This window comes from Botryllus schlosseri, chromosome 11 (genome assembly GCF_051294905.1).
Source record: "Botryllus schlosseri isolate E-star chromosome 11, Bs_hap1, whole genome shotgun sequence".
Classification (NCBI taxonomy): domain Eukaryota; kingdom Metazoa; phylum Chordata; class Ascidiacea; order Stolidobranchia; family Styelidae; genus Botryllus; species Botryllus schlosseri.
Genome location: NC_137246.1, coordinates 24,409,807 through 24,434,328, shown reverse-complemented (window position 1 = coordinate 24,434,328; position 24,522 = coordinate 24,409,807). Strand labels below are relative to the sequence as shown.

At 41.0% G+C, this 24,522-nt stretch overlaps 3 protein-coding genes and 1 long non-coding RNA gene across 6 annotated transcripts in view; 2 read left to right on the top strand and 2 right to left on the bottom strand.

Moving 5' to 3' along the window:
* Positions 1 to 314: 314 nt before the first annotated feature.
* On the top strand, positions 315 to 1,342 carry LOC145449550 (uncharacterized). Its single transcript, XR_013918284.1, has 2 exons — positions 315 to 574; positions 789 to 1,342. It is a non-coding gene; the product is annotated as an uncharacterized LOC145449550 (long non-coding RNA).
* Positions 1,343 to 4,668: 3,326 nt separating this feature from the next.
* Positions 4,669 to 10,041, top strand: LOC145450269 (ADP-dependent glucokinase-like). Of its 2 annotated transcripts, XR_013918467.1 has the most exons (9): positions 4,669 to 5,054; positions 5,112 to 5,281; positions 5,717 to 5,886; positions 6,308 to 6,425; positions 6,482 to 6,618; positions 7,322 to 7,559; positions 8,204 to 8,417; positions 8,963 to 9,509; positions 9,599 to 10,041. XR_013918467.1 is itself a non-coding variant. In XM_080328781.1 (8 exons), the coding sequence occupies exons 1-8, from the start codon at positions 4,893 to 4,895 to the stop codon at positions 9,194 to 9,196; spliced, it is 1,443 nt and encodes a 480-aa protein (XP_080184907.1). In that variant the 5' UTR covers positions 4,669 to 4,892; the 3' UTR covers positions 9,197 to 10,041. The 2 variants fall into 2 exon arrangements, 1 of the variants encoding a protein (XP_080184907.1); XM_080328781.1 differs by having other exon boundaries at positions 8,963 to 10,041.
* On the bottom strand, positions 8,120 to 14,511 carry LOC145450271 (zinc finger protein 330-like). The gene is made up of 7 exons (XM_080328782.1): positions 14,253 to 14,511; positions 13,863 to 14,118; positions 12,020 to 12,154; positions 10,953 to 11,045; positions 10,834 to 10,894; positions 10,033 to 10,162; positions 8,120 to 8,453 (listed from the first exon to the last, which is right to left on the bottom strand). Exons 1-6 carry the CDS (start codon positions 14,426 to 14,428, stop codon positions 10,038 to 10,040), a joined length of 846 nt encoding a protein of 281 aa, XP_080184908.1. The 5' UTR covers positions 14,429 to 14,511; the 3' UTR covers positions 8,120 to 8,453; positions 10,033 to 10,037.
* Positions 14,512 to 16,369: 1,858 nt separating this feature from the next.
* LOC145449522 (hsp90 co-chaperone Cdc37-like) overlaps positions 16,370 to 24,522 on the bottom strand; it is a 148,494-nt gene continuing 140,341 nt past the window's right edge. Inside the window, exon 2 of one of the 2 annotated variants that reach the window (XM_080327912.1) lies at positions 16,370 to 17,858. In XM_080327912.1, coding sequence (XP_080184038.1) covers positions 16,726 to 17,835 — 1,110 coding nt within the window. In that variant the 5' untranslated portion in view covers positions 17,836 to 17,858 and the 3' untranslated portion in view covers positions 16,370 to 16,725. The remainder of the gene's footprint in view (positions 17,859 to 24,522) is intronic. The other variant, XM_080327911.1, reaches the window with a different exon arrangement.

Sequence of the window (24,522 nt, the reverse complement as noted above, 5' to 3'; positions counted from 1 at the left end):
TCTCGTCATTGGTCTGCAACCAAGTCGGTTGGTCTGCAAACAATGATATATATAATATTGTCTGCAACTAACCTAGCATGAGTAAGGGTCACGGAATTACAACATTGACGGGGTCCTAGACATAGAAGATACGCGCGCGGAAAGTAGAAATTGCCAAGTTTATGTATCAGTTCCACTGCGGTCATTGCGCCGAATATTTCTTCTATTACTTCTTTACGGGGTTGTAATGACTCGAGTCAAGTCCGACTCAAGTCGCGATTTTCTGATGACTCGACTTGACTCGATAATCTCAAATTACGTAAATAGGCCCATTTACATGACGCTTTAAGTCAGCTTCGAAGCTGACTCGTCGATCCGACTCTCTCGTATTCGATGAAGAGAGAAAGGCAAACTGCCTCAAGTCGACTCGAGCCTGAAGCTGTCGGGTAATGTGGTTTACGATCGGCTTGAGTATTCGGCCATCGGCGTCCCGCGATTTTCGTTCGACGGCGCGGGCTCTTGGCATCGTAATTCATGTTTTTCATCTGTTGTTGAGAAATTGGCCAAACATGGCAAGGAAAAGTGGGGTTACTTTGTAAGTGCTCGCTTGTTTACGATGGAATGCATGTAATACACCAGTACCGGTGTAGCAACCGTGCTCTTTTATGACAGTTTTATTAGCGATTCCCTATGTGTTCTTTGATATTTGGCTGCGACGCTTAGATCTGTAGTAGCCTAGTTGCTGTCATCAGCTACATAAAATGGCAGACAACAAGGTAAAACGTTACATCTGTATTTCTGCTTCTCAGACTACAGTTCGGAAGATATGTGGATTGTACCGGTATTACAATTCGACTACGACATGCATAGTGAACTGTGCAGTGTGCTACATCGATACGGGAATACATGAACGATTGCTGCATTTCGTACATACTGTTCCACTGGCTAAACTGATGCGAGCGCGCGTGTGATGGGATGGAGCTGGTGTCTCTCCCCAGAGGATGATATTGAGATTTGTGACTCTCCTGGTGATGATGAAGCGCAGCGGTGTTGAGATTATTGCTTTGTTTTTAGTTCTGGGTTATAGTGTTCTGCTGATATGATGCGGTCGTGCGGGTGTTCACGGTTTTCAACTTGCTCTTTTGATATTGTTGGTTTTGAGATTGTATTCATGGTAGCCTATGTGTTTGTTGTGAGGGTGCTGAAATTGGCACTTACCAAAGTTTAATTGGTGTGTTGTAGCAGTTTAGTAGTAGTGCTCTATATTGCTCTTTGTGACAGTTTTTATAGACATTCTTGGTATTGTTAACTTCCTATTTGGTATATCATGCCGACAAGATGCTTCGATAAAGTCTCTGCAGTAGTTGCTGTATCGTGACTCTTGAGTCACCGGCATACATGGGGTAGTCTGTTACAGTGGAGCGGCCGAACAACTAGAGGGCACATGGGGTTTGCAAGTGGGTCACTTGAGTGTTAATGACCTTATTTTAACCGCATCGACAAGTTATGCCTGAAATATCAAAACAGTCGTTACTCCCGCCTACTCCACGGTCCATCTTCGTTGACGCCGAAAAAGCTAGCTGATAACTTATACTTGTTGTTTTCCTCTACAATCATGATATGAACAAGATTATTTTCCTCTAGAATTATCGATATTATGAGTATCTCATCATCCTCGTTAATTTCGAGGATAAGAAACGTTTCAGAGTACGACCAAGCACACATTGTCGTTGTACCTTTTTGTCCACCAGACTTACTACGAATATAAATTTGTAAGGGGTAAAGCGACACCCGGTCGTCCACGGTACAGCTTCCTGAAGGATCATGTAAACAGGGCCCTTTTACGAGTCAGCTCGGAGATGAGGCGTGACGTCACCGGAGACGACTTGAACGCCAAGTCGACTTGAACATGTAACCAGGCCTAATGACTCGACTCGACTCGAGTCAATCTGTGTATTGACTCGACTTGGACTAGAGTCATTGCTTGCGCATGACTCTAACCCAGGGGTGGGCAAACTACGGACCGCGGGCCGCATGCGGTCCGCAACACCGTTTTGTGCGGCCCGCGAGAGTCTAAAGAAACGTATTAAAAATATTGATAAAATGCGTACTAAATATCGAACTAATTAAACTTTTTCTTAGTATATTTCACCATGATAATTCTAAGGTAGTGGTTCTCAAACTGGCGGGCGTGCCCCCCTTGAGAGCGTGAAGGCATCTGAATGGGGGGTGGCGAAGCCGAGCTCGACTGAAAAAAATTTTCGCGCTCCGCGCGATTTGCACCCGCTTCCTAATTATTGCTCTGTATTTAGTCTGAATTACATATGTAAAAATCTATCATCCACAGACGTAACCTTCCATGCCATCAAATTATCCGTTAGGTTTTCTAGCATCCTGGTTGCGTTTTGTGATATGACGATAAGGGAGCGCGAAATCTTTCACCATCGCAAGGGGGGCTTGTCTTTAAAAGTTTGAGAACCCCTGTTCTAAGGTAAATACTTCCAATATTAGTTTTATGTTTAATTTATGACGCGACCGTCTCAAGGCCCCCAGAGTCTGGAAGGTTTCAACTGATAAAAATCACAGAAATCCTAAACGAAATTGACATAATTCTGATCATGAGTGTGATTTCAGAGTCCACTATTCCAGATTAGGACACCCCATGGACTAGATATGATAATTAAATTTTGGATTGCGAAACATATCGGTTTCAAACGTTATGATGAGCCATATATATTGTAATGAAATATTTCATATGGGCCGATGGGCGAAGGGCGACAATGTGGTGTGAACGGAACCACGCCAACCCGCTACCTAAATTATATTCACCGATACTTTCGTGAAATCATTGGTAACTCCGTATCCACTGACCGCGAAGCGCGACGAAAATTCTGGGCTTGATTAAACTTTTATGACAATTAAATGTTGATAGGCCTACAGCCCCGAAATCCCTCACGCTATCTTCCTGATTGGAGGATTAAACTACTTCTACTTGACAAACTGAAAATAGCGAAAAGTAAGTAAGTAGATCACAAGATATTACGAAGTAGAAGTAGAAGTAGCGAAAGTCAGATCTACCTGAGTAAGTACCAGAAGTAGAGGAAACCTACTTGAGTACTTCGAAAAAGTAGAAGTACTCCGTTACTGACCACCTCTGATTAGCGAGGATTGCCGCGCGCGGTTGCAGCAATCAATGATCTAATTTCGCTCGCGTAAGAAAGGCAAACCAACTCAGCAGGAGATCGAGCGCTGTTGTGCAGCAGACGACCTTCGCTTATTGGCAACACGCTTCTCGCTAATTGGCAGTTCGTAGCACTGATGATGTGAATTACTGGGCACGATGTGAATATAGAGGATGTACAGTAGGGTTGTTCAAAAAAAACTTTTTTTTCCAAATCTCACTCGCCTAGTGACTAAATCGTCAGGTTGTTCAAGAAAACGATGTACACCAAATTTGACTCAATTCCAACCAGTAAAGGCCGTGCAATCTTGAATTGAAATTTTTAATTTATTAATAAAAATTAAAAAAAAAATTCTCAAATTTTTCTGTCAACCCCATGAAATTGTTGAGCTGTCTTCAAAGACGATGCAAAACAAATTTGAGTCAATTCCGACTTGTAGAAGCGGAGTTATTTGAGTTTTTCGTTGATAATCCCCGGATCAAGGATAACCCGACAATTATCAACGAAAAACGCGTATAACTCCGCTTCTACAAGTCAGAATTGACTCAAATTTGTTTTGCATCGTCTTTGAAGACAGCTCAACAATTTCATGGGGTTGACAGAAAAATTTGAGAATTTTTTTTTTCAATTTTTATTTACAGGAAAAGATGCCGAACGATCAGTTGCAGTTGCGGTATCTTAAACTGCCATCCACCTAGAGGCCCAATGCCCGATTTCACATTTCCTTTTTCGATGTTAAGCTCTTTTCCGCGGCCCTTTCTTGCTCTTTCCATTCCTTGTGGATAGTGCGCTCTCTCATCGGGTATTATTCTGGGCTTTTTTGTCGACGTAGGAACAGCGACGCGGGGGAAGAGGAGCCCAGAATAACCTCCGACGCGGAATCGAACCCATGTCGCCTGAGCGGTGGGCGCTCATCGTCACCACTACGCTATATCCCCCGATTTTAGGACAAAGAATCGGTAAAAGTTGGCGCGTGATACATGGCAAATTACGGTAGGCCTACACCTACATGTTTTTAATGATATATGATGCTACCTCGCGTCGAAATTTCGCAAGGCTCGCCCGCAGTTGGAAGAAAGAATCTCAGCGTCGATTCTCGTATATAATATACGAGAGGCGTGTAGTTTCAGTACTCGAAAATGCTCGACTCGAATCATCAAAATTGACACTCTGTATTCAGTTCAGATTCAAGTAGTCCAATCGTTATTATATAGCGCAGCAGAGGCCTAGCGATGACTGCGCAAAAATGACAACGTTGAATTTCCGAGCCACTACAATCTCACGTAATCCGGTTTCAGCCGGCCTTTTTACACTGTAATCGAGAGCGGTGGGAAATGAAGCGTCCGCAGCAACGATGGAGAGTAGCCGGCTTTGGGCTGCGAATATTTAATACGCTAAACACGCTGACACAGTTATTTTCCTCACACCGCGGCTATCTTAGAAGTCCCTTCGTCATATACCAGGTTTTGTAGGAAGTACGCCAGTTAGAGCTAAGCATGTAAGACTCAAAGACTGTACGTCGCCAGATCAGCAGAACTGCAAAAGGCGGTGCTATAGTCATTGATTTGCCGCATGCAAGTGATCGTTGATCTTTGGACGAAACAAAGTCCAAATGTAGTCGTTAGGCCTATGGTTTCCTACAAGGAAATGAACAGTGAGCGGCAATTCTATGTTATGTTTTAGATCACTATCATCAAAATCAGTAGTATAACTAAGTAGGTTTATAGTGCAATGGAAAATTTATCGTTTATAAAATACGGTGCCGCCACACTGGTTGTGACAATCGCTGTGTATCTGTCCGTGGAAAAAGGAGGCATCGACAATGGATTAAATAACCGAGTTCTGGACTCACTAAGGAGAGCAGAAAAGAAAGTGGTTGCAGAACCTACCAAGGTCAGTTATTATATTCGAGTTGAAATGATTGAATTTTCAATTGCGAATGTGTAACAGGTAGCCGTTGGATTTGGTGGCTGCTTGGATTTATTTGTTAATGCGGTCCCACTGTTGAAGAGTTTAAACCTCAAGCCTCCAGCAGATCCAATGCATCATGATGTTATCATGGATTACGATGAATTGACACAAGGATTTGCGTATTTTTTCCGATATGGCGCTGCTGCAGAGTAAGTGGTCATGGAAACTGTTTATGTTATTAGGTAGGCTACAGCTATTTAAAATTAAAGTGTAGATTATGAAACCGGTTTAAGTTTACGTAAAAGTATAGTACTGCATAATGAAATTCCCTTTTTCCAGCCGAATAAAAACATACATTATATCAACATAAGTAGCCTTGTTTATAATGTAAAACTGAAAGTGTGATGCATATTCAATTTCAAAGTATTATTCGCCCATCAAATAGTGTTCACCGTACCTAACAAAATTTTTTCACTGATAACTAGGGCTTGCCAAGTCGTATTCCATAAGGTAAGCTATGCTTGAAATTCTGAACGTTATTGGAAAGCCTCTATGCTAGCACATAAACTTCTCCACTTGATTTCTCTGGCTGTAAATATAGCTTTCAGACTGCTGTTAAACAAATAAGAAACTTTGTATTGCAGGAGATATTTTGGAAACTCATCTCTGTTCGATGAGATAGTTAACAAGGCAAAACAGCAGAAAAAAGCTCGCTTGGCGCCTGGTGGTAATGCTGCTGTAATGGCCAACCGTTTGGCTATCGAAGGTGGCAACATACTTCTAGCCGCACCGAAAAATAAAGAATTTATGGAAAGTAAGAATGCTAGGTTTTTTAACTTAACTGGGTCATATCATGTAACCAGCTGATTTTTGCCAGCAAGAGTTCTAACATAAGTGTGCCATGCCCACTCGTAATACCCAATGAGTTTAATTCAAATATTAGTTGCATGTGAATATATATATTTGCTTGGTCTGTGCCTCAGCTCTACTTTTGCGCTATGTTTTTCAACATTAAATATGCAATTTGCGTGATTTTGGGTGGAAAAATGTTCAAAATTAATCATTCCTGAAAGATCAATATAAAATTGCCATAGTTAAGGTTTTCACTATTTACTTTTACTCATCCTGACGATTGGTGAAGCACAGCCTCACTTGCCTATCCTGGCCACACGTCAATGTATATTCTATGATTTAGTACCTGACCGTATGTGTAATACCGTATATATGTTTCACAGTGATCCATCCTGGAGTAAAGTCAACGGGAACAGAAACGACCAGCCCCGATATTCATTTGATAATGGAATATAAAACTGGGGACAGATGGGGGTCCTTCAAAGCAGAGCGAGCCAACAGGTGTGATCATCCTTATCTCGCTCTTGATTCCACATACAAAGTTTCCACTCTCCTAGATTCATCATACATTCGGACAAGTCAAATCCAACAATAGCATCCCTCGAGTCATTGACTTCGCCAATGAAGACCTTTGACCCAAAACTACTTATAGTAGGCGGTTTGCAGATGATGGATAACTACCCGTTCAAGCCAGGTAATCTATCGAGATATTTAGCTACTGCGCTGTTGTGTTGCTTGCAATTCTGGTCCATCTTGTTGAATATGTAATTTAATAATATAACCTACCGATTCTCGTATTGAAATTACGTGAATATTTTGAGCTGACATCATATTTGGTGATGCCTAATACAATTGTTGATGTACGATGTTCTTTTCATTCTCTACTACTTACTGACAATTACCCATGACAAGTGCCAACCGAAAATATTCAGGTATATTTCATTATGAGTAGGCCATATTATTCAATTGTGTATTAAAGTTGTGTACCTCCAAGGTCTTGAAATCATTTGTGGAAAGTGCACAATTCGAACTTTACAGTGGCTGTGGTATGATACGGAACAAGCGGCAAGAAATAGTTGCTGGTCGTCTTTGCTAAATGTTTATTTAAAATTGTGTCATGCGCGATTTCCATGATGTGACTTGAAAGGAACTAATATCAGTCACGCTGGTTTCTATTGTGTTTGGGCAAGATCTAGCCTGCCTGTGTTTGCTCAGGAATATGTTTGTCCTTTTTCTGATATATTACAGCTGTCCATTTTTGACATTATGAGAAATCAGGCTCTTGTAAAATATTCATTTGACCATATCTTTGCCGGAAGAAATTTTATAAAAAATTGATCTTCTCGGTTCTCACAATATGAGATACAGTCGTCAGTTTACGTCTTTCATTATTTCAGGGCAACGTAACGAGAGACTCACTGCCTTGAAGGACTTCCTCACCGACCCGCCGTCCAGGAATAAGCCCTTGGTTCATTTCGAGATGGCTTCGTTTGTCGACGAGAAGCTGATGTCGGATTTAATAACTTCAATTTCACCCTACATCGACTCGTACGGAATGAATGAACAAGAGCTACCCAACTTGGAGAGTATTCTGCGATACGGCAACATCACAACTTTGTCGAGTGCATATCCAAGGTGATTCGCTGCAGTGTGTTGTTTCCAGAAGTGGTCAGTAACAAGTACATCTACTTTCACTTCTACTAAACAGTCTTTAGGCAAAACTGATACTTTTTTTAGGTTGGATTCAAAGTAGAAAGTAGTTCAGGGATATGCTTGCTTCACTGTTACGAGTAAAATAATTGCAACACTTGGTGAGAGAATCCTGTATAATAGTAACTGAATATAGTTTTGGTGAATTATGTACATATTTGTAGTGTTGGTCGTCATTTTGCTTAAAGTCGGTGCCGCACCTTCTTGCGATATCGAAAGTGGCCATCTCGATTAACTTGATTACGACCATACACTAATTACTTTTCGAGGCTATGTACTGAGTACTATGCATATCTTCGTATATGCATTTCAGTATTGACGTGAAAACAGGCATAGAATACTTGTTACTTCTACATAGTAGAAATGTACGATTCACCTCTGGCTGTGTTAAGTACTAGCCTAGTATATCCGATACAAGCCTGAACAGGCAACCTGTACAATGCAGTGCTAACTCAATTCAGCCGGCATACTCAAGTACCATCAAGTGCCTTGAAATCGATAAGTTTATAACACCAAAGCACCGACAGAAATACACAGAACCGCAATTACACAATATCAACACTTGACAGGGTCGCTTCAGTGCTGGACCAGATGAGAACGTCGTACCACCTCCTGAGAAGCAAGCACAACAGAATCACGAGGATGCACGTCCACACGTTGGCGTTCCAAGCCATCATGACCAGACGGGGTTCGCCGTGGAAAAGTACGATGTCTGCGGCTGCGCATGCTTCACTCACAGCCAACCGACATGTATGCGGTACCAAGACTGTCGACGTAGCCAAGGTAAGTAACGACAGGCTTGCGTTACCGGTCACCCACCTGGAACAATTGCAGTAACGTTACATCAACAACATCCATTGCAATGCAATAGTACATTCAGAGCAAAGATCATAGGTTAACTTATCCGTAAATTATGCCGATTAAAACTGTAGCGCAGCACATTTGCGCTCGGACCTCAGTAGTGTGTAACTTTCAGTGTTGGGATCAAGTCACTACCTTCGAGTCACGACTCATTGCACATTCTGACTCGAGTCAAATTGAATTTTCGAAGTATCAGTGACGATTCAAAGTCATTACATTTTGCTAGCTGCGTGAAAGACAGAATAGTTTATAATTTATCTTGAATCAAATAACGAATGCAAACTTGAACATGCATTATGCATGCAAGGAGGCGTATTCCTCACGCTGCAACTGTATAGCTACATGCTACAGTCTGTTATTATCAACCATGAGGATTGAATACGAAGCCTTGAGAAGTTACACTCAAATGGATGTTGTGATGAAAGTTCTCTTCTACGAACTAGCTATTTAATTGTTGTGTGTTTCAGTCCAAGCTGCTTATGGACGACTCGTTCTCAAAAACACTGCACGTACAATCGATGAAAGTCTCTTTCGAACCGGAGAGGCCAGTGTCTTGCTGGGAAGAGGAAATCAAGCTGGCCGACGGCACGCTAGACCCAGTGCTGATTTGCGTCGCGCCAAACCTCGTGTGCACGGACGTGTATCAGACTGCTGGGGGAGGGGACAATATATCGGCAGCCGGACTCGCTGTTCAGATTTAATGGGGACCGGGATATGATTCCGAGTTGAGTACCATGTAGCGAGCGTAAAATATATCAGAGTATAAGTTCCATTCATGTGTCGCTACCTTCCACTCACACCTCTTCACATTCTACTTTTTATATTACGGGCATTATCGTTTTATTTGGGCTACCGTGGCAGTTTGTGGTGGTATCTCCAGTGCTCATTCGGTACTCAACTCGGAATCGCGCATAATTGGGATGCTTTTGGGGCTCAGATTGGCCAAATTGTGTTGTCTATGAGGGATGGGCATAGGGCATAGTAATTAACAAACTACTGTGGGCTAGCATTGACGTTTTTCAAACTTTTTTGATGCCAGACCAAGTTTTGTGGGCGGTTGCATGCGGAAAACATGCATGACATCAATCTCATCTCTATTTCAGGCTAGTCCATGCCTAAAATAGGCTAACCAATGATAATTGTTGCATAGTGCAGACCCACGCATTCAGAAAGAATAACACTGTAACATTGAGCTTTCATGGACCCCTAGTCTAGAGTAAGCATGTCAAGTTACACACAGTCTCAGCGGATACGTGAAAGACAATAAAATTGTCAGTAATGAGATGCTATTTGATATCACCCTATTGACTTAGTGCCCATCCCTTGCTGTGTCCGATACTTTTGTTGACTTTTGCACTAATGGCGAGGCGCCTACTTGATAGTTCCTTTCTATTATTTTACGTTGGTGAACTTTGTTATTGTTAGTACTAACCCTCTAATCTTGTCGTTAATTGATCGATGCAAGATAATAGTGTCTAATGTATAGAGTGCAATCAGCAAATTATATATAAATGAACTCTCCGAAAAAGAAGCATACTTGAATTAACCGTCTGCGTCGCTTTCATCTGACTCGCTGCCGTACTCGTTCAGATCCAGATCTGCAAAGCTCAGTGGAGCCTCATACGTGTTGTACGAATAATAGGCATCATCATCGTCATCATCATTATCTGTAAGATTTCGATGGGTGCCATTGCTACAGTCGAGGTCAAATTAGAACCATGACCCTGCATTAGGGCTGTTCAAAAATATCTTTTTTTCCTGAATCTTGCTGGCTACGTGATTTAATCGTTAGGTTGCCATAAACGACGCACACCAAATTTTAATTTATTCCATTCAATAATCGCGGATTACGTACAGTTTGAAAATTTTTAATTTACATAAAAAATTTTCTGTCAACTCCATGAAATTGTTGCGCGGTCTTCAAAGACGATGCAGAACAAATTTGACTCAATTCCAACCCGTAAAAGTGGAGTTATTCGAGTTTTTCAATGATAATTCTCGGATTATCCACCGATCAAGGATAATCCCCGAGTTATCTAAGGAAAACTCGAATATCTCCGCTTCTACGGGTTGGAATTGAGTCAAATTTGTTTTGCATCGTCTTTGAAGACAGCGCAAGAATTTCATGGAGTTGACAAAAAAATTCGAAAAAAAAATTTTCTGCATCTTTGGGTAAATTAAAAATTTTGAAACTGTACGTAATCCGCGATTATTGGTTGGAATAAATTAAAATTTGGTGTGCGTCGTCTTTTAAGGCAACCTAACGATTCAATCACGTAGCCAGCAAGATTCAGGAAAAAAGTTTTTTTTAACAGCCCTACCTCTGAATAGTACCCACCTTCATGCTTTTGCCTGCCAAACTTGTATCGTCTGGTGGACACCGACAGGTCTTTGGTTTCCTGTAAAATCAAAGGATGGTAATGATTCTCACGCAAAGCGACATGACGTCGTTCATACCTTTGTTGCGAATCCACATTTCGGGCAGGGTATTGCCTCACCTCTCTCGTACTTGAAGCCTTTTCGCCTGACGTGGTCTTCACAAAAGCAAACCTGCGCACAAACAGGGGTTTAGTTATGGCCATGTGTGATTGCTTATTTTTGAGACAACAATTGAAGCAATCATTCAGGTGGGTTGGTAAACACCGTGTGTTGGGAATGTTAAATCGATTTGGAGAGTGTTCAAATTATATTGAATGTAGTGTTTCTGGGAGACTTCAAGTCCGCGGTATTCAACTATGACTAGGGTGTATTTGAATCAGTTATTGTGTCTGTATTGTGTTCTGTGTAAATTTAGACACACCTCAGTCATGATACATGATTGTTGAACGGAATTGCAGACCCCAAACATAGTACCTGCGATGCTCGGGTGAAATACGGATACAAGGTTCCACTTGAAGTTGTGTTCAATAAGGTTGCATTTGCATATATCCATCAGAACCTAAGTAGCATCGGTGGCTGACAACATCGGCTGCATTTAACGATCACATATTTCAGCCACTTCTTGGCAATCATGACTCGCTTCACATGGTCATAAACAATGACCAGACATAGACAGCAATGAAGTACTTTTATTACTCTTTAGTAGTAGGTTACTGTTTTGGCAACCTGAGTGAGTCATCGTCTTGAGATGACTGGTCAAAATAGCTCGGCTGTATGACTGCAACTGAAGAGTGAATACAACCACTAAAAGTATGGAAGTTCTCAACAATATGTAGCCTACTTCTTAAAATTTCAATTTCCACTCGAAGAAGTTTTGATGTTTTGGAAATCACTATTTCTACTTGTAATCGAAGACAAATTTATAGTGATACTTCGCCTCGAGTACCAATAATTACTACTTTGTACATCTCTGGTGCAACTCCATGACAATGGGTTTTTACCTTGACCTCAGCAGACCAGATAAAGGGCGAGCTATTAAAATTACATTAAACAGATGTGAAAGGTGACCCTCGGTAAAGTGAGTGCGAGAAAAATCATGAGCAAATAGCGTTGATTTGGTGTACACGGACGACAAATGCACGCACCTTACACTGCATACAAGAATACTGTCCTAGTCTGTTGCAAGAAGAACATTTGTAGTTTTCGGAATCCAAAACCTGGCACGAAGCTTGGTGCTCGAATTGATCATCCTCACAAAGAAAGTGATCGCAGAAGGAACACTGTACAGAAAACATGTTGTTCAGTATATAATATCAATCAAGGTAATTATGTTACTCAACAAATAGTTGATAATCATGGGGAGGAATAGAATTTACCGACAGAGCCTAAATCAACTACCTAAAGGCCTACAGTTAACAAAGTAGGCTATAGCCTATCTAGGGTTACCATATTTTGGAAACGAGAAAGGAGGACACCTCTTCAAAATTTTCAAACTTAGAATAGGGGAGGAAAATCTTGAAAAAATGGTAAATTTTTCAGTTGACTAAAAAAAGGTCAACTTTCTCGCTCAGTGCCCAAAATACAGTTTTTTTCACGTTATCAGGTGGATGACGAAAAAATTGTGCCAGCTTTCCGGCTCAGCTCCTGAAATAGCCGCCGGAGTGTTACTTCAGTGCTGATTTACTGTATCTCAATCGAATCTGCCCTGGTGCCCTACTTTTAACAAAAATTCTCAAAAAGGAGGACAAATCCTCCTAAAGGAGGATATATGGTAACCCTAGCTATATCAAACTAGTAGATAAGAGTGTGAAATCCGCATCCATATTTCAATGGCTTTCAGATAAGTTGATACTGCTAATATAATTGATATCAACAGCAACAATTGTCATAAGACTCTATTGCGAGACTAGACCTAGTTAAGAAATTTGGAATGATATCCGTATACCATGATAATTTCAAAGACGACCGAAATAAACATATAACATGATGTAGGGGAGAGGAGGCCAAGATGAGACACGGGGCAAGATGAGACATGCAATTTTTTCACAGAAAAATTTTCTGATGGACAGATTCCTTCAACTATGTTGTTCCCATAATGTCATTCCATAGTCCTACCATATTAACAAGACAAACAGATTTGAGGTTGGGCAGAAAAATGTCAAAAACTATATTTTCATAGTCGATGTCAGTTATGTGAATTCATGTTTGTAAGGGCATACCTATCATAGTACTTAATATTATAAAACAAGAATACTGGAGATGGTTGAGTGCAATATTAGCAGTGTAATCATGCACTTACCTCTGAAAAGTAACGGACAGAACTTTTTTTATTCAACTTTATATGTTAATTTAGGTGTGGGGGTAAGATGAGACAAAATCATGGGGGTAAGATGAGACATGGGTATTAGAGGGCTTTTCTATTGAAGGCCTCGGAAGATTAAAAATTTACTGTTGAAGGCACACAAAATGTATTATTTATCTAGTAGTTTACCAGATGTGACATTACAAGACAAAATAATAACAAAACTCTTATTGTTGCTGGATCTCATGGTTAATTGGTTTTCGATGTCATTTATATTTGTATATGATGTACTAATTCTTTTTAAAAATGAATTATTTCATGATTATTATATTTTATTCACAATGTTGCTAGTTGATTCATCATTTGGGATGAATTGGTGGTGTAATGAGCATGAATTACTTGGTGTCTCATCTTGAACACAGTGTGTCTCATCTTACCCTCACCTGGGGGTAAGTTGAGACATTTGAGCAAGGATTTTTGAGGGCCAAGAAATCCATCAGTATGTTGTTCAATATAACTCAAGCCATCGTCATAGAAAGTACAGATCACAGGCTTTCCATTGGTACCAAAATTAATCCTCAGAAGGCATTACTCTTTGAGTGGCCTTGAATTATCAGAAAAGTGTCTCATCTTGGCCTCCTCTCCCCTAGGCCTGAAGTTGCATTGGAAATCAGCAATCCCATTACCTTGAACATTCTACCGCCGTGTGACCATACGTCCCGGTTGCATTCCATACACACGGCATCCAACAGAGGGCATTCGCAGGCATGACTTTGTAGACACTTTCTTCCGTGGCACACCCAGGCTTCACAAAAGTCACATACAGCTCCAACCATGCTCATCCCCGTTACATGCTGGCTGCCGTGTCTGATTATACAGTCGGATGCTTTCATGCATTTCTGCTTCCCACAATGTGCACAGACTGGCAACTTTTGGACGGAACTGAAAAAAAATCAAGGAATACTATACAGCAAATATTAGATGGAGAGTTACTCAAATATAGAAATCGTATTGGTAGCCACTACAGCCTTAATGTCCAATTATATATCACTAAAAACAATGTAATCCAATGTTACCTGCAGAAGTAACAAAATGCACGATTCTTTTGCTTCGACCCGCATTTGTCACATTCCATCGCAAGATTGCAAGGATGAATTCCGAGATTAATCCTACCATGAGCTGTTCTTATCTGTCTTTGACGTTCACCTTGCTTCTCAGCCTTTTTCCTGGCCCCACTCTTTTTCTTCGGCATTGTGAGCAATTAACAGTAAAGTGACGTAGTGACCGTAAAGTAATGGAGGGAAGTATGTTCGTATGAATAAAATTAAGTAAGAGAGCCAGTTACGAAAGCGCGTGGATATAAACGTGCGATATCAGCGGTGTCATCGATAGCAGTGATGTCGTCGATGTCACTGATATTATCGAATGTGACTAGTCACATTCGATACTGATATCAACATTCACTTTGGCCATGGAAAACTGTTTTCCATGCTTTGGCCTTAGAAACGATGACATTCATCGATTGATCACATATTTTGCTGATGTCACGATATACAGCGGTTCGGCGAGGTTGGTATCATATCATCGCATGACTATTGAAAAATATTAGAATTTCCTAGTCCACTCCACATCCAAATCCTGTTTCAAAAATAATAATCGCACATGCAAATCCGGCGGAAATCTAAATCCATACTCATTCTCATATTCAGAACTGGGTAGATATGATACAGGCATAAAATGCGCCAGCCTCAACACGCCAAATCCATAGTAGTTTACATCTATAACGAATATTTACAGGGAAATAATTCAGAAACAAATTCGTGTGAGTATCGAATGTCAACATTCGATAGTGTGTGATGAAAAAAATTGACACAAAAATGCGTTTTCAATAAGTCGTTAAATGTGAGTGTTTCATTATGATGTTTTGAACCGATTTTAAAAGGACTGTGTTGTGAATATATTTGTATTATGGGCCCAATATTCGGTATTGTCAGTGTGTTACTTTTTTTTCAAATAAACTGATGACAGATCACAATTCGCCAGAATAAATGGTGAATTTCAACAAAAATGGGAGTATATATTGTTTTTTGGCTATAACTAATTTTTTGTTCACAATAGAGAAAACTTTCTTCTCAAGACAGATAAAAACATCATGTTTCCGCAGATTTTGAGCTATATATCATGACTCTACGACCAGCGGTTGCCGAGATGGGCCATTTTACCCCCCATGAGCAGAAATTGGGGGGTTGCGGGCTGGAAAATGAGGGTAATACCCTGAAGTCACTTTTTGTTGAAGAGCGAGATAGTGTAATGGTTATGCGTCCGGCTTCTCGAGCGGTAGGTCGTGGGTTCGATCCCCGGCCGGGTCATACCAAAGACTCGAAAAATGGTATCCGCAGTTATCCTGCTAGGCGCTCAGCAATCACGGATAGCATGGAGGAGAAAAAAAAAACGGGGGCGCAGACTAGATGACCTCATGGGGCCGTATCGCAAATCCGTCGCCAAAGCATCTCGATGGTGCAGGCGAGAAAGAATATCATATCTCTCTCTCTCTCTCTCTCTATTAGGTCATTTGTCAGGATTGAGGAAGCCCTTTTTTCGATTTGAAAAAAAAAAGTCATTTTCACTCCAAGCTAGTGGGTATACTGCTCCCCGAACTGATCGTAACGTATCCTTAAACAGTTAGAGAAATAAATTACTGCAGACATCGTACCATAGCCTTTATAAAGGCTATGATCGTACAGAACACAATTTGCACAAGGGATATATATTTTTGATATTGTCTGTCAAGCCGAGCTGAAACAAATGAAGATTATATTATTAGGTTCGATCTGGCTGCACCAAGGGTTGGACTTTGATTCATGATGAACCCGACGAAACAAGAAGGCCTATATAATTTCGTAAGGCAAATTGCAACTCGACGGTCTGGAATAATTTGCGGAACACATTTGCCACCGAATGTCACGACTTCCCTCTTCTTGTGCATCTTCATCCTTCTTTTGGTCTACCTCTTTAGGTCTCTTCCTCACCACCTTGGCTACCATCTACTTCATTACCGCTGTTCGCAAGCACCTTGCTGGATAACATCATGCCGATGTGTCTGATTCTACTAACTGATAGAGCTGAAATCTAGGTCAGCAAAGACCCAACAAACAGACACGACACAAGGAAGACCAGTACCACATACGATACATACGGGCATGAGATTTCAAGTATATTTTAAACCGCATGCATCCTAGGGATGCAAAATAGGGAAAGAATTCACAATCGTATGCATCTGAAACAATTTCTTCCGTTGAGCACTGCTTCCTGAACTGATCGTAACGGATCCTATATACAGTGCTCTGAGAATAGAGAATCCAATTACTGCAAACATATTACAGAACACAATTTGCACTAAGGATATTTTTGACATTGTTTGTCGAGCTGAGCTGCAACCAAAGACCGACTTCGATTGTTGATCACCCCGTCTAGACAAGTATATAATTTTCAAAGAAAAATATCAACTTGAAATGCTGGAATAATTCTGCGGAACACATTTGCTACGTCTCAGTCTTTACTTCCCTCTTCTTGGGCATCTTCATCCTTTTTGTCCACCTCTTCGTAAGTCTCTTCCTCTCCATCTTGGCTTTTATCTTCTCCTCCTCCAGGCACCCATAGCCCCGAGTCTACGCATCTCTTCATGTGATATTTTGCGTCTTCCGGATCCAGTTCCGTGATTATTTTTTGAAGCATGGCGATATCGCGTTTTTCGAAGCAGTCCTGCATGGATTGAGGCAGAGACTCGAATACTTCGTGCGGGTCAAGCCCGCCGGGTCCCATACGCTTTTCCTTTTCTTCCTTCTCCATTTCTGCGATCGCTTCTTGAATGCGAATTTCCGCTCTCTCCTTTACTCGAGTGATGAAAGAAGCCAACTCGTCATTGAAACCGGACAAGTAAGCTTCGTCGGCTTTCTTGAATTTTTCGAAAAAGGACACAAAACAATTTCTCGGGTCCACTTTCAGACTTTTCGCCAGCTCCAATATAAATTGCAGAATCATGGTCTGGTGCGCGACGACTTTCATGAGAGAGTGCTTTTTCTCGACTTGTAAATCGATGCACCAAATGGCTAAAAAGTTAGCGGCTTTTTCGTTTACCAAGAACGCGTGATTGACGAGGTACTTTTGGCTGTCTTCGAGTTTTGTCATCATGCCAAACGCTTTCAATTCCTGTGCGTATTTTGCGGTGTATTCTTTTTGTAAGCCCATACGCTCGTCTTCAGTTAGTCCATCTTCATCATCTTGTTTGCCTTTGTTTATTACCGATTTGCTGAAGCCTTCCTTGCAGATCGTGTCAATATTCCATGGTTCAGCCTTCTCTTTTTTCGACAATTCTTCCTCTTTTTGTCTAAATTTTTCCTCTTGTTCGCGTATTTTGTCTTCGGCCAATTTTTTCTTGGAATCGTCGAGTGCTTGTTTCCTCAATTCCTTCCGCATGGCTTCGATTTTCTCTTTTTCTTTCTCTAAATCTTCTTTCTCCTTTTCTCGCTCGGCCATTCTTTCTACTCTTGCTTTATGGCGCCATCGGAAGAGACTTGGGGTGTCAATATTTGGGTGGGTGTCATCTTCGTCATCCGAGATTTCAATGTGATCCCATTTACTGTAATCCAGTCTAGACATTTTGTGGTCACTATGCGATATCTGTTGAGTATGGTGAAGAGAAGTATTGTGAAGTTGGAGATAAATAATGTGACCACAGTGGATAAAGAAACACAATATGGATTGCTTACTATTTTCAGTAGAATTGAGGCCATAAGATATCAAAGCAATAGAAACAGGGTGCCATCACATCTGTCTGAACTCAATGGTATCAGTGATAGCATCAAAAATTATAGACCTATCTGACCTATGTGATTTTCATTCAAGAGATTGGGCTATAACCGGCATCCCAGTATCATGATTTCTGCTATATAGTTTGAAATGTTTGGCCAAATTAAGTTGAAACTATTTCAAATATAATTGAACCATAATGATACTTCGGGAATAAATATGAATGTATTATTCAAATGTATAATGATGCATTTGTAGTAGTACCTATAACCTGACTAGACTGACTGATCAATTCGCTCATCCGAGCTCCAGACATAAGGAGGATGGTCAAACTTTACGAATATAGAAATCTTTCAGAGTTTGTCAAACAATAAGCAATTCAACAATTCATAAACTCACTGTAGCCTTTCCTTGTCTACTACAAAATAATTCTTATAGACTATAGGCCGAAGCTCGAGCTGTACTTTACACAATCTAGGTAGGCAGTAGACTTAGTGGCAACGTCACGGGCAACATTTCTAACACCAACCATCTTCAACTTTCCGTCTGATTACTAAATTACTGTATGCAAGAAACCCTTTTATCACGCGCAACATATTGCTGAAACTGAAAAAAACCTCTTGCTGGGGTCTCAACTTCGGCGTAAGACAACTGTAGACAATTAGAAAACTGTAGGGGCTGTCTGTCAGCCTGAATTATGCCGTTAACAATCTGCGTAGCACCTGTAATCAGAACGCGTTCTCAGGATGTACGATAGTAAATTCTGGAAAATCTAGGTTTCTTTGCTTTGCTTCTGCATTCAGTGAGTTTGTTAAAGGGTTCTTCTATTTTGCGAATGTCGTATGTATCGATTATATCGGCTATTTCGACCATGTAAAGAGCATAGAAATTCATAGCGTACGATTATAGATAACTAACCGACGGATAGATACGCAACACCCGTCGTCAGGAAATTGCTGCTCAGTGCTCAGCAATCAGAACGCAACATAATTGCTAATCCCATAGGTGACGCAGCACAGCATAGCAGCACGCACACAGCACAGCAGCACGCATGCAGCATAGCGACGCAGCGCAATTAACATAACAGTGGCTCTTGCGTGCGTGCGATTGTAAAGAACGATGCCGATTTTCCGACTTTAAGGTGTATTTCAAGGGTTCCAGTGCCCGAATCAGATAATGTATATTTTCGAAATCAATGCGACAGTAGCTTTCAAATAAGGTCAACTTTATTTAATTTAAGCGCTCGGGTCGTCGCCTATGGGATTAGCAATTATGTTGTATTCAGATTGCTGAGCAGGAATTACCTCTGGCAAGCAAGCGCGACGTCTGGTGTTGCGTATCTATCCGTAGCTCCATGGGGGTGTCTTTGATTTGTACATGTCGCCAATGTCGACGTCTATCTATTTTGTCAATGTCGCCAATGTCACCAATGTCGGCAATGTCACCAATGTCGGCTATGTCACCAATGTCGCCAATGCCGACAATGCCGACGATGCCGCTCGGGGGCCGAAACTAGGATACTGTAATGACTCGAGTAAGGATTTTGGTGACTCGACTCGACTTGAATCAATCTTGGTATTGACTTGACCTGCACTCGGCTACTGAAGTACTTCGACTATCTCGCTATATACATACTACGCGATTCTTGACGGGAAGACCTGAAGATTGCATGGCCACAATCGCAAATTATTTATAACTAATCATATTATTTACATTATTAGGCCTACGTTGAATTGAATGAACGTCGAAGTGTTGCAGGTTTATCTAGACTCCTCGCTATTCCTACCAAATGCTTTGGAGGTTTATCTAGGCTCCTCCTCGCCATGACATTCGTGTAAACCAGGGGTGGCCAACCAGCGGCCATTGAAGGAAATTTGTGCGGCCGTGGACACGCCATTCACTTGCCCTCTCCATCAACTCTACCGTTGAATAAGTTGAGTGGCATCTTGAAACTGAATAACATCGCATCTGCGTGGTTCGCCTCAAACCGCCTATAGGCCTATAGGCCTAGCCTAATTGATATCAGCTAATACTAAAACATAACGTTCAGAAGATGTGTGTCAAGGCTCGAGTTATCAAAAGATAAGAAAGGGCTGACTTGAATCTTGAAATCGCTGTCATATACAAAGCAGATTCCAATATAATTACTTGGATATTTTGATTTGCGAACATAGTTCGTCGTCGCCGAGATTGCGCCTAATGTGGCCCGCGACGCGATTTTGAACGGTATTATGTCTTTCTAACCAAGACGTAGGCTACGCCATCATTGACTGCTTTTCATTTCTACTTACGCCATTATTGGCCGTGGTGTAAGAGACCAACAGGTCATAAGTGCCAAATTTTTCTTTAAATAAAAAAAGACCTTTGGAATCGTGTGTGTCTCACAATTGTTTTTCGTACGTTTAGGGAATTCCAATATATTTTGACTTTTGTGACAAACCTGATGGGAGGTCAAGTAATAACAACTTGCAACAAAGTGATAACAATGCTGCGCCCACCCGATGCATCATTATATCAATTAATTGCGCTAAATTTTCAAAGACACCCCTCCCATAAGCTAGGCTTGCCATACGTCCTCTTTTAAGAGGATTTGTCCTCTTTTTTGACTTTTTTGAAAGTGTCCTCGGAGGACGCCCTTTTGTCCCCTTTTTTGAAAATTTAGGCAGATTTAGAGCAAATTGCGAGTGATATGCCGCATATTAGCACAGAAGTGAAGCTCCGGCGGGTATTTCGGAGTGAAAAACGGTGATTTTAGCTCTGAGCGAAAAGATGACCTTTTTTTTTTTTAGTCATCCACCTGGCAATTTGGAGAGAAAAAGGGTATTTTGAGCTCTGAGCGGAAAAGATGACCTTTGACTTTGACGTTGTTCGAACTCATCTTCCGTGGCACTGTCGAGAAGACTCAAAACATTTTTGACTAAACTCAGTCTCAAATCTTTGCTGACTCCAATGCCGTTTTGCAGCTTCTCATTAAGATTTTCCTTCAAATGTTTCAGGCAAAGTATATGTGTACACTTGGCAAACGAGCTCTCGATGGCTGTATCAAGAGCACCAGTCAGAGAGTCTCCTGAATCGATCACCCTACAGTATCATCATAATCGTAATCTTCTCTGCAATAGTAGGAGTAGGGGATCCCTAAATGGACTGAATCATAGGCTATAGTGATCGAGTTCGGTCCCGGATCGGGATCAAAGAGGACTTTTCAGAATCACGAAGTGGGTTCACCTGTTTGTCTGTTTCAACATTCGTCAACAGATCAAACATCACAAATTGCTATTGATCATCATGCCCGGCGGTAGGATAGGGTTATCTGACAAAGATCGGCAAGAATACCTATCGTCATCCGCAATTCGCTGGATTTCTGCTTGTCCATAAGCAATGGTATATCAGCCCAACGTTTGTATCAATTGAGAATGTTCGGAAGATCTTGAAACGTGATTTCAGGAGGATAAGAGTCGTACTGGCGGAAACCGACACGATAACTACCGTTAGAGCGTTTGGAATTACGTGCTCAATAGACGCACAGCATCCTGGTAAAACGGTCGGGATATTGATGTCGTTATCATGTCAATGAAATGAAAAACAAACTACTTCCGGTCGTGTATTTTCATAGCAAATCTAACACTGGAATGTATAAAGACTTCGACGTTTATTCAATTCAACAGGCCAAATAATGTAAATAATATGATTAGAGTTATAAATAATTTGCGTTTGTGGCCAATCTTCAGGTCTGGTCGAAATCGAAAATAATCGCTGATGTCTGTTTTGCGTGTGTCGGCCTCCTCAATCTTGCAAGTGGTTTGTACCAGTCCGTAAGTTATCCCATGCGGTCTGGAGTCATGCGCAATGACTCAAGTACAGTAAACGTGCCAACTTTTTGCCAGCGTACCTTTACGTCCAGTCGTGTATTTTCATCGCGAATCTTACACTGGAATGTATAAATACTTCGACGTTTATTCAATTCAACAGGCCTAACAATGTAAATAATATGATTAGTTATATGATAATAACATTGATAATGATATTTATTCAATTCAACTTAGGCCTAATAATGTAAATATTATGATTAGTTATAAATAATTTGCGTTTGTGGCCATGCAATCTTCAGGTCTTCCCGTCAAGAATCGCGTAGTATGTAGCGAGATAGTCGAAGTACTTCAGTAGCCGAGTGCAGGTCAAGTCAATACCAAGATTGATTCAAGTCGAGTCGAGTCACCAAAATCCTTACTCGAGTCATTACAGTATCCTAGTTTCGGCCCCCGAGCGGCATCGTCGGCAATGTCGGCATTGTCGGCAATGGCGACATCGGTGACATAGCCGACATTGGTGACATTGGCGACATTGGTGACATTGCCGACATTGGTGACATTGCCGACATTGGTGACATTGCCGACATTGGTGACATTGGCGACATTGGTGACATTGGTAACATTGGCGACATTGGTGACATTGGCGACATTGACAAAATCGATAGACGTCGACATTGGCGACATTAATGACATTGGCGACATTGGCGACATATACAAATCAAAGACACCCGTCCATGGTAGGTCAGTGTTGGGATCAAGTCACTAGACTCACTACCTAGCTTCGAGTCATTGCAAACTTCGATTTTCGAAGGTGACTCGAGTCAAGTCGAATTGAGTCACATTTCAAGTCAAATTGAATTTTACAAGTATCAGTGATGATTCAAAGTCATTACATTGTGCTAGATGTGTGAAAGACAGATGTATATTGGTCATATATCTTGAATCAAATTATGAGTATATGGTTAAATAAACATGCAAAAGGGCGCTGTATCGCTCATGCAGACGTAGAGCAGCTAATCAAATATGTGAGCCAAAATAGAGGATCGAATATCAAGCGTCGAGAAGTTGAAACAAATTGATATCATATAGTACACTACCCATCTACACATCCGTGAGAACATAAACACATAAACTATATTCGTTCGGTTCAAGTCATACAAGAGGGTTGTTGAAGGTGGGCACTGCGTGATGTAAGCACTGAGCAGTCTGAGAAACAGAGATACGTTGTTATTAGATTATGCTACTGCTAGTACATGAACGTAAGCTGTCAATAGTAACAACTAACAAGTCAGTGAAAAATACAATCAGTCAGTGACCGGTTGCTCTCACAAGTCACACCGGCGTATCACGAATAATCCGAACATAAACAACATACAGAAATTTAATCGGCACCGTTTACTTGATGACTTGAAATTGGCTCGTAAATTTTGCTCCGAGTCAATCCACATTTCTGAAGCGCCAAGTCAAGCCATTTTTGCAAAGTGACTCGAGTCAAGTCACATCAAACGAAAAAGTTGACTCGAGTCATCCAAACACTGCTGTAGGTTAGTTATCTATAGTACGATGTTCTAGTAAGAATGAGCTATATATCCATGGGTGGCCAATGAGGAAGTGAATAAATTCTTTAAAATTAATGAATTAGGTTTTGTCGACTTCAACAGTTTACGCAAACTAATGTATTTTTACGATTCCAGCAAAAACAGAAGACGAGAAAAAATTTTACTTCGTCGGCTCAATGTTATATATAATTCATCTTCGTGCAATACTATGTAACTTCTCTTTACAAATACACCATGACTAACTTGACATACAAGTGTGAAGTTACGCTTACGTACACTAATTACTTTATATTTTGAACAGTAGAAAGCTGCTTTTGGTCAATCTTGCATGATTCCTATAACTACTCCAAGTCGTTTCGACACCTTCCTATCTTTTCATTGTATCACATTTTTTGTGCTGTATTTAATTGATAAATTGCTAATAAACCGACTTTATGATTGGAATCGCCATAAAACAAACTGCATCAGCCCCTGTATGGTGTATCACGGAGCGCCAGGCCTTTGTCAGCGAGTAGTAATTCTGTCAATGTACACTTGCTCGTAAACTGTGCTAGTGCCAAAAAATAGCGTAGCCGTCTGTACCAGATATCATCACCATTTTCGACAAACATATGTTGTGAAACGCTAACTTTTACTCCTGTGTTACTTGGATGGAACATTGTTGTGTGATTGGGTAGTTATAAACGTGACTGGGGTGTGGGAAAATAATATCACCACCCATTATGATCACTCCGCTTATTCTTTGGGATGCTTTGGTGCCCTTTCCAATATATTGCACATTATTACACATATTAACCATTCATGCACCAAAAGAAACCTAGACAGTCTTAGGAAGAGTTGGCGCTAGGGCAGAATGCAGATCGTCCGGCCTCTTGATCTTCAGGCCATGGGTTCAACACACAATCGCCTGCGTCAGTGCAGACAGGCATAGCAATAGATTAGAGAATGCGTCATTAATCCTGATGGAATGTTATATCACCATAGTTTTAAAAGTAGTTGGGAAATAATATTGCATCATATTAATTAGCAATGTGGATCAGGGTTGTAACCAAGTCACAAGGCTCCGAGCAATGTTCCCTCTAATTTTTCAAGAGTCTGCGCAAACACACCAACTCACTGCGCAGGCCCTCGGACAACAGTGCGCAACCACCCTCCAACAGGGTGATAAA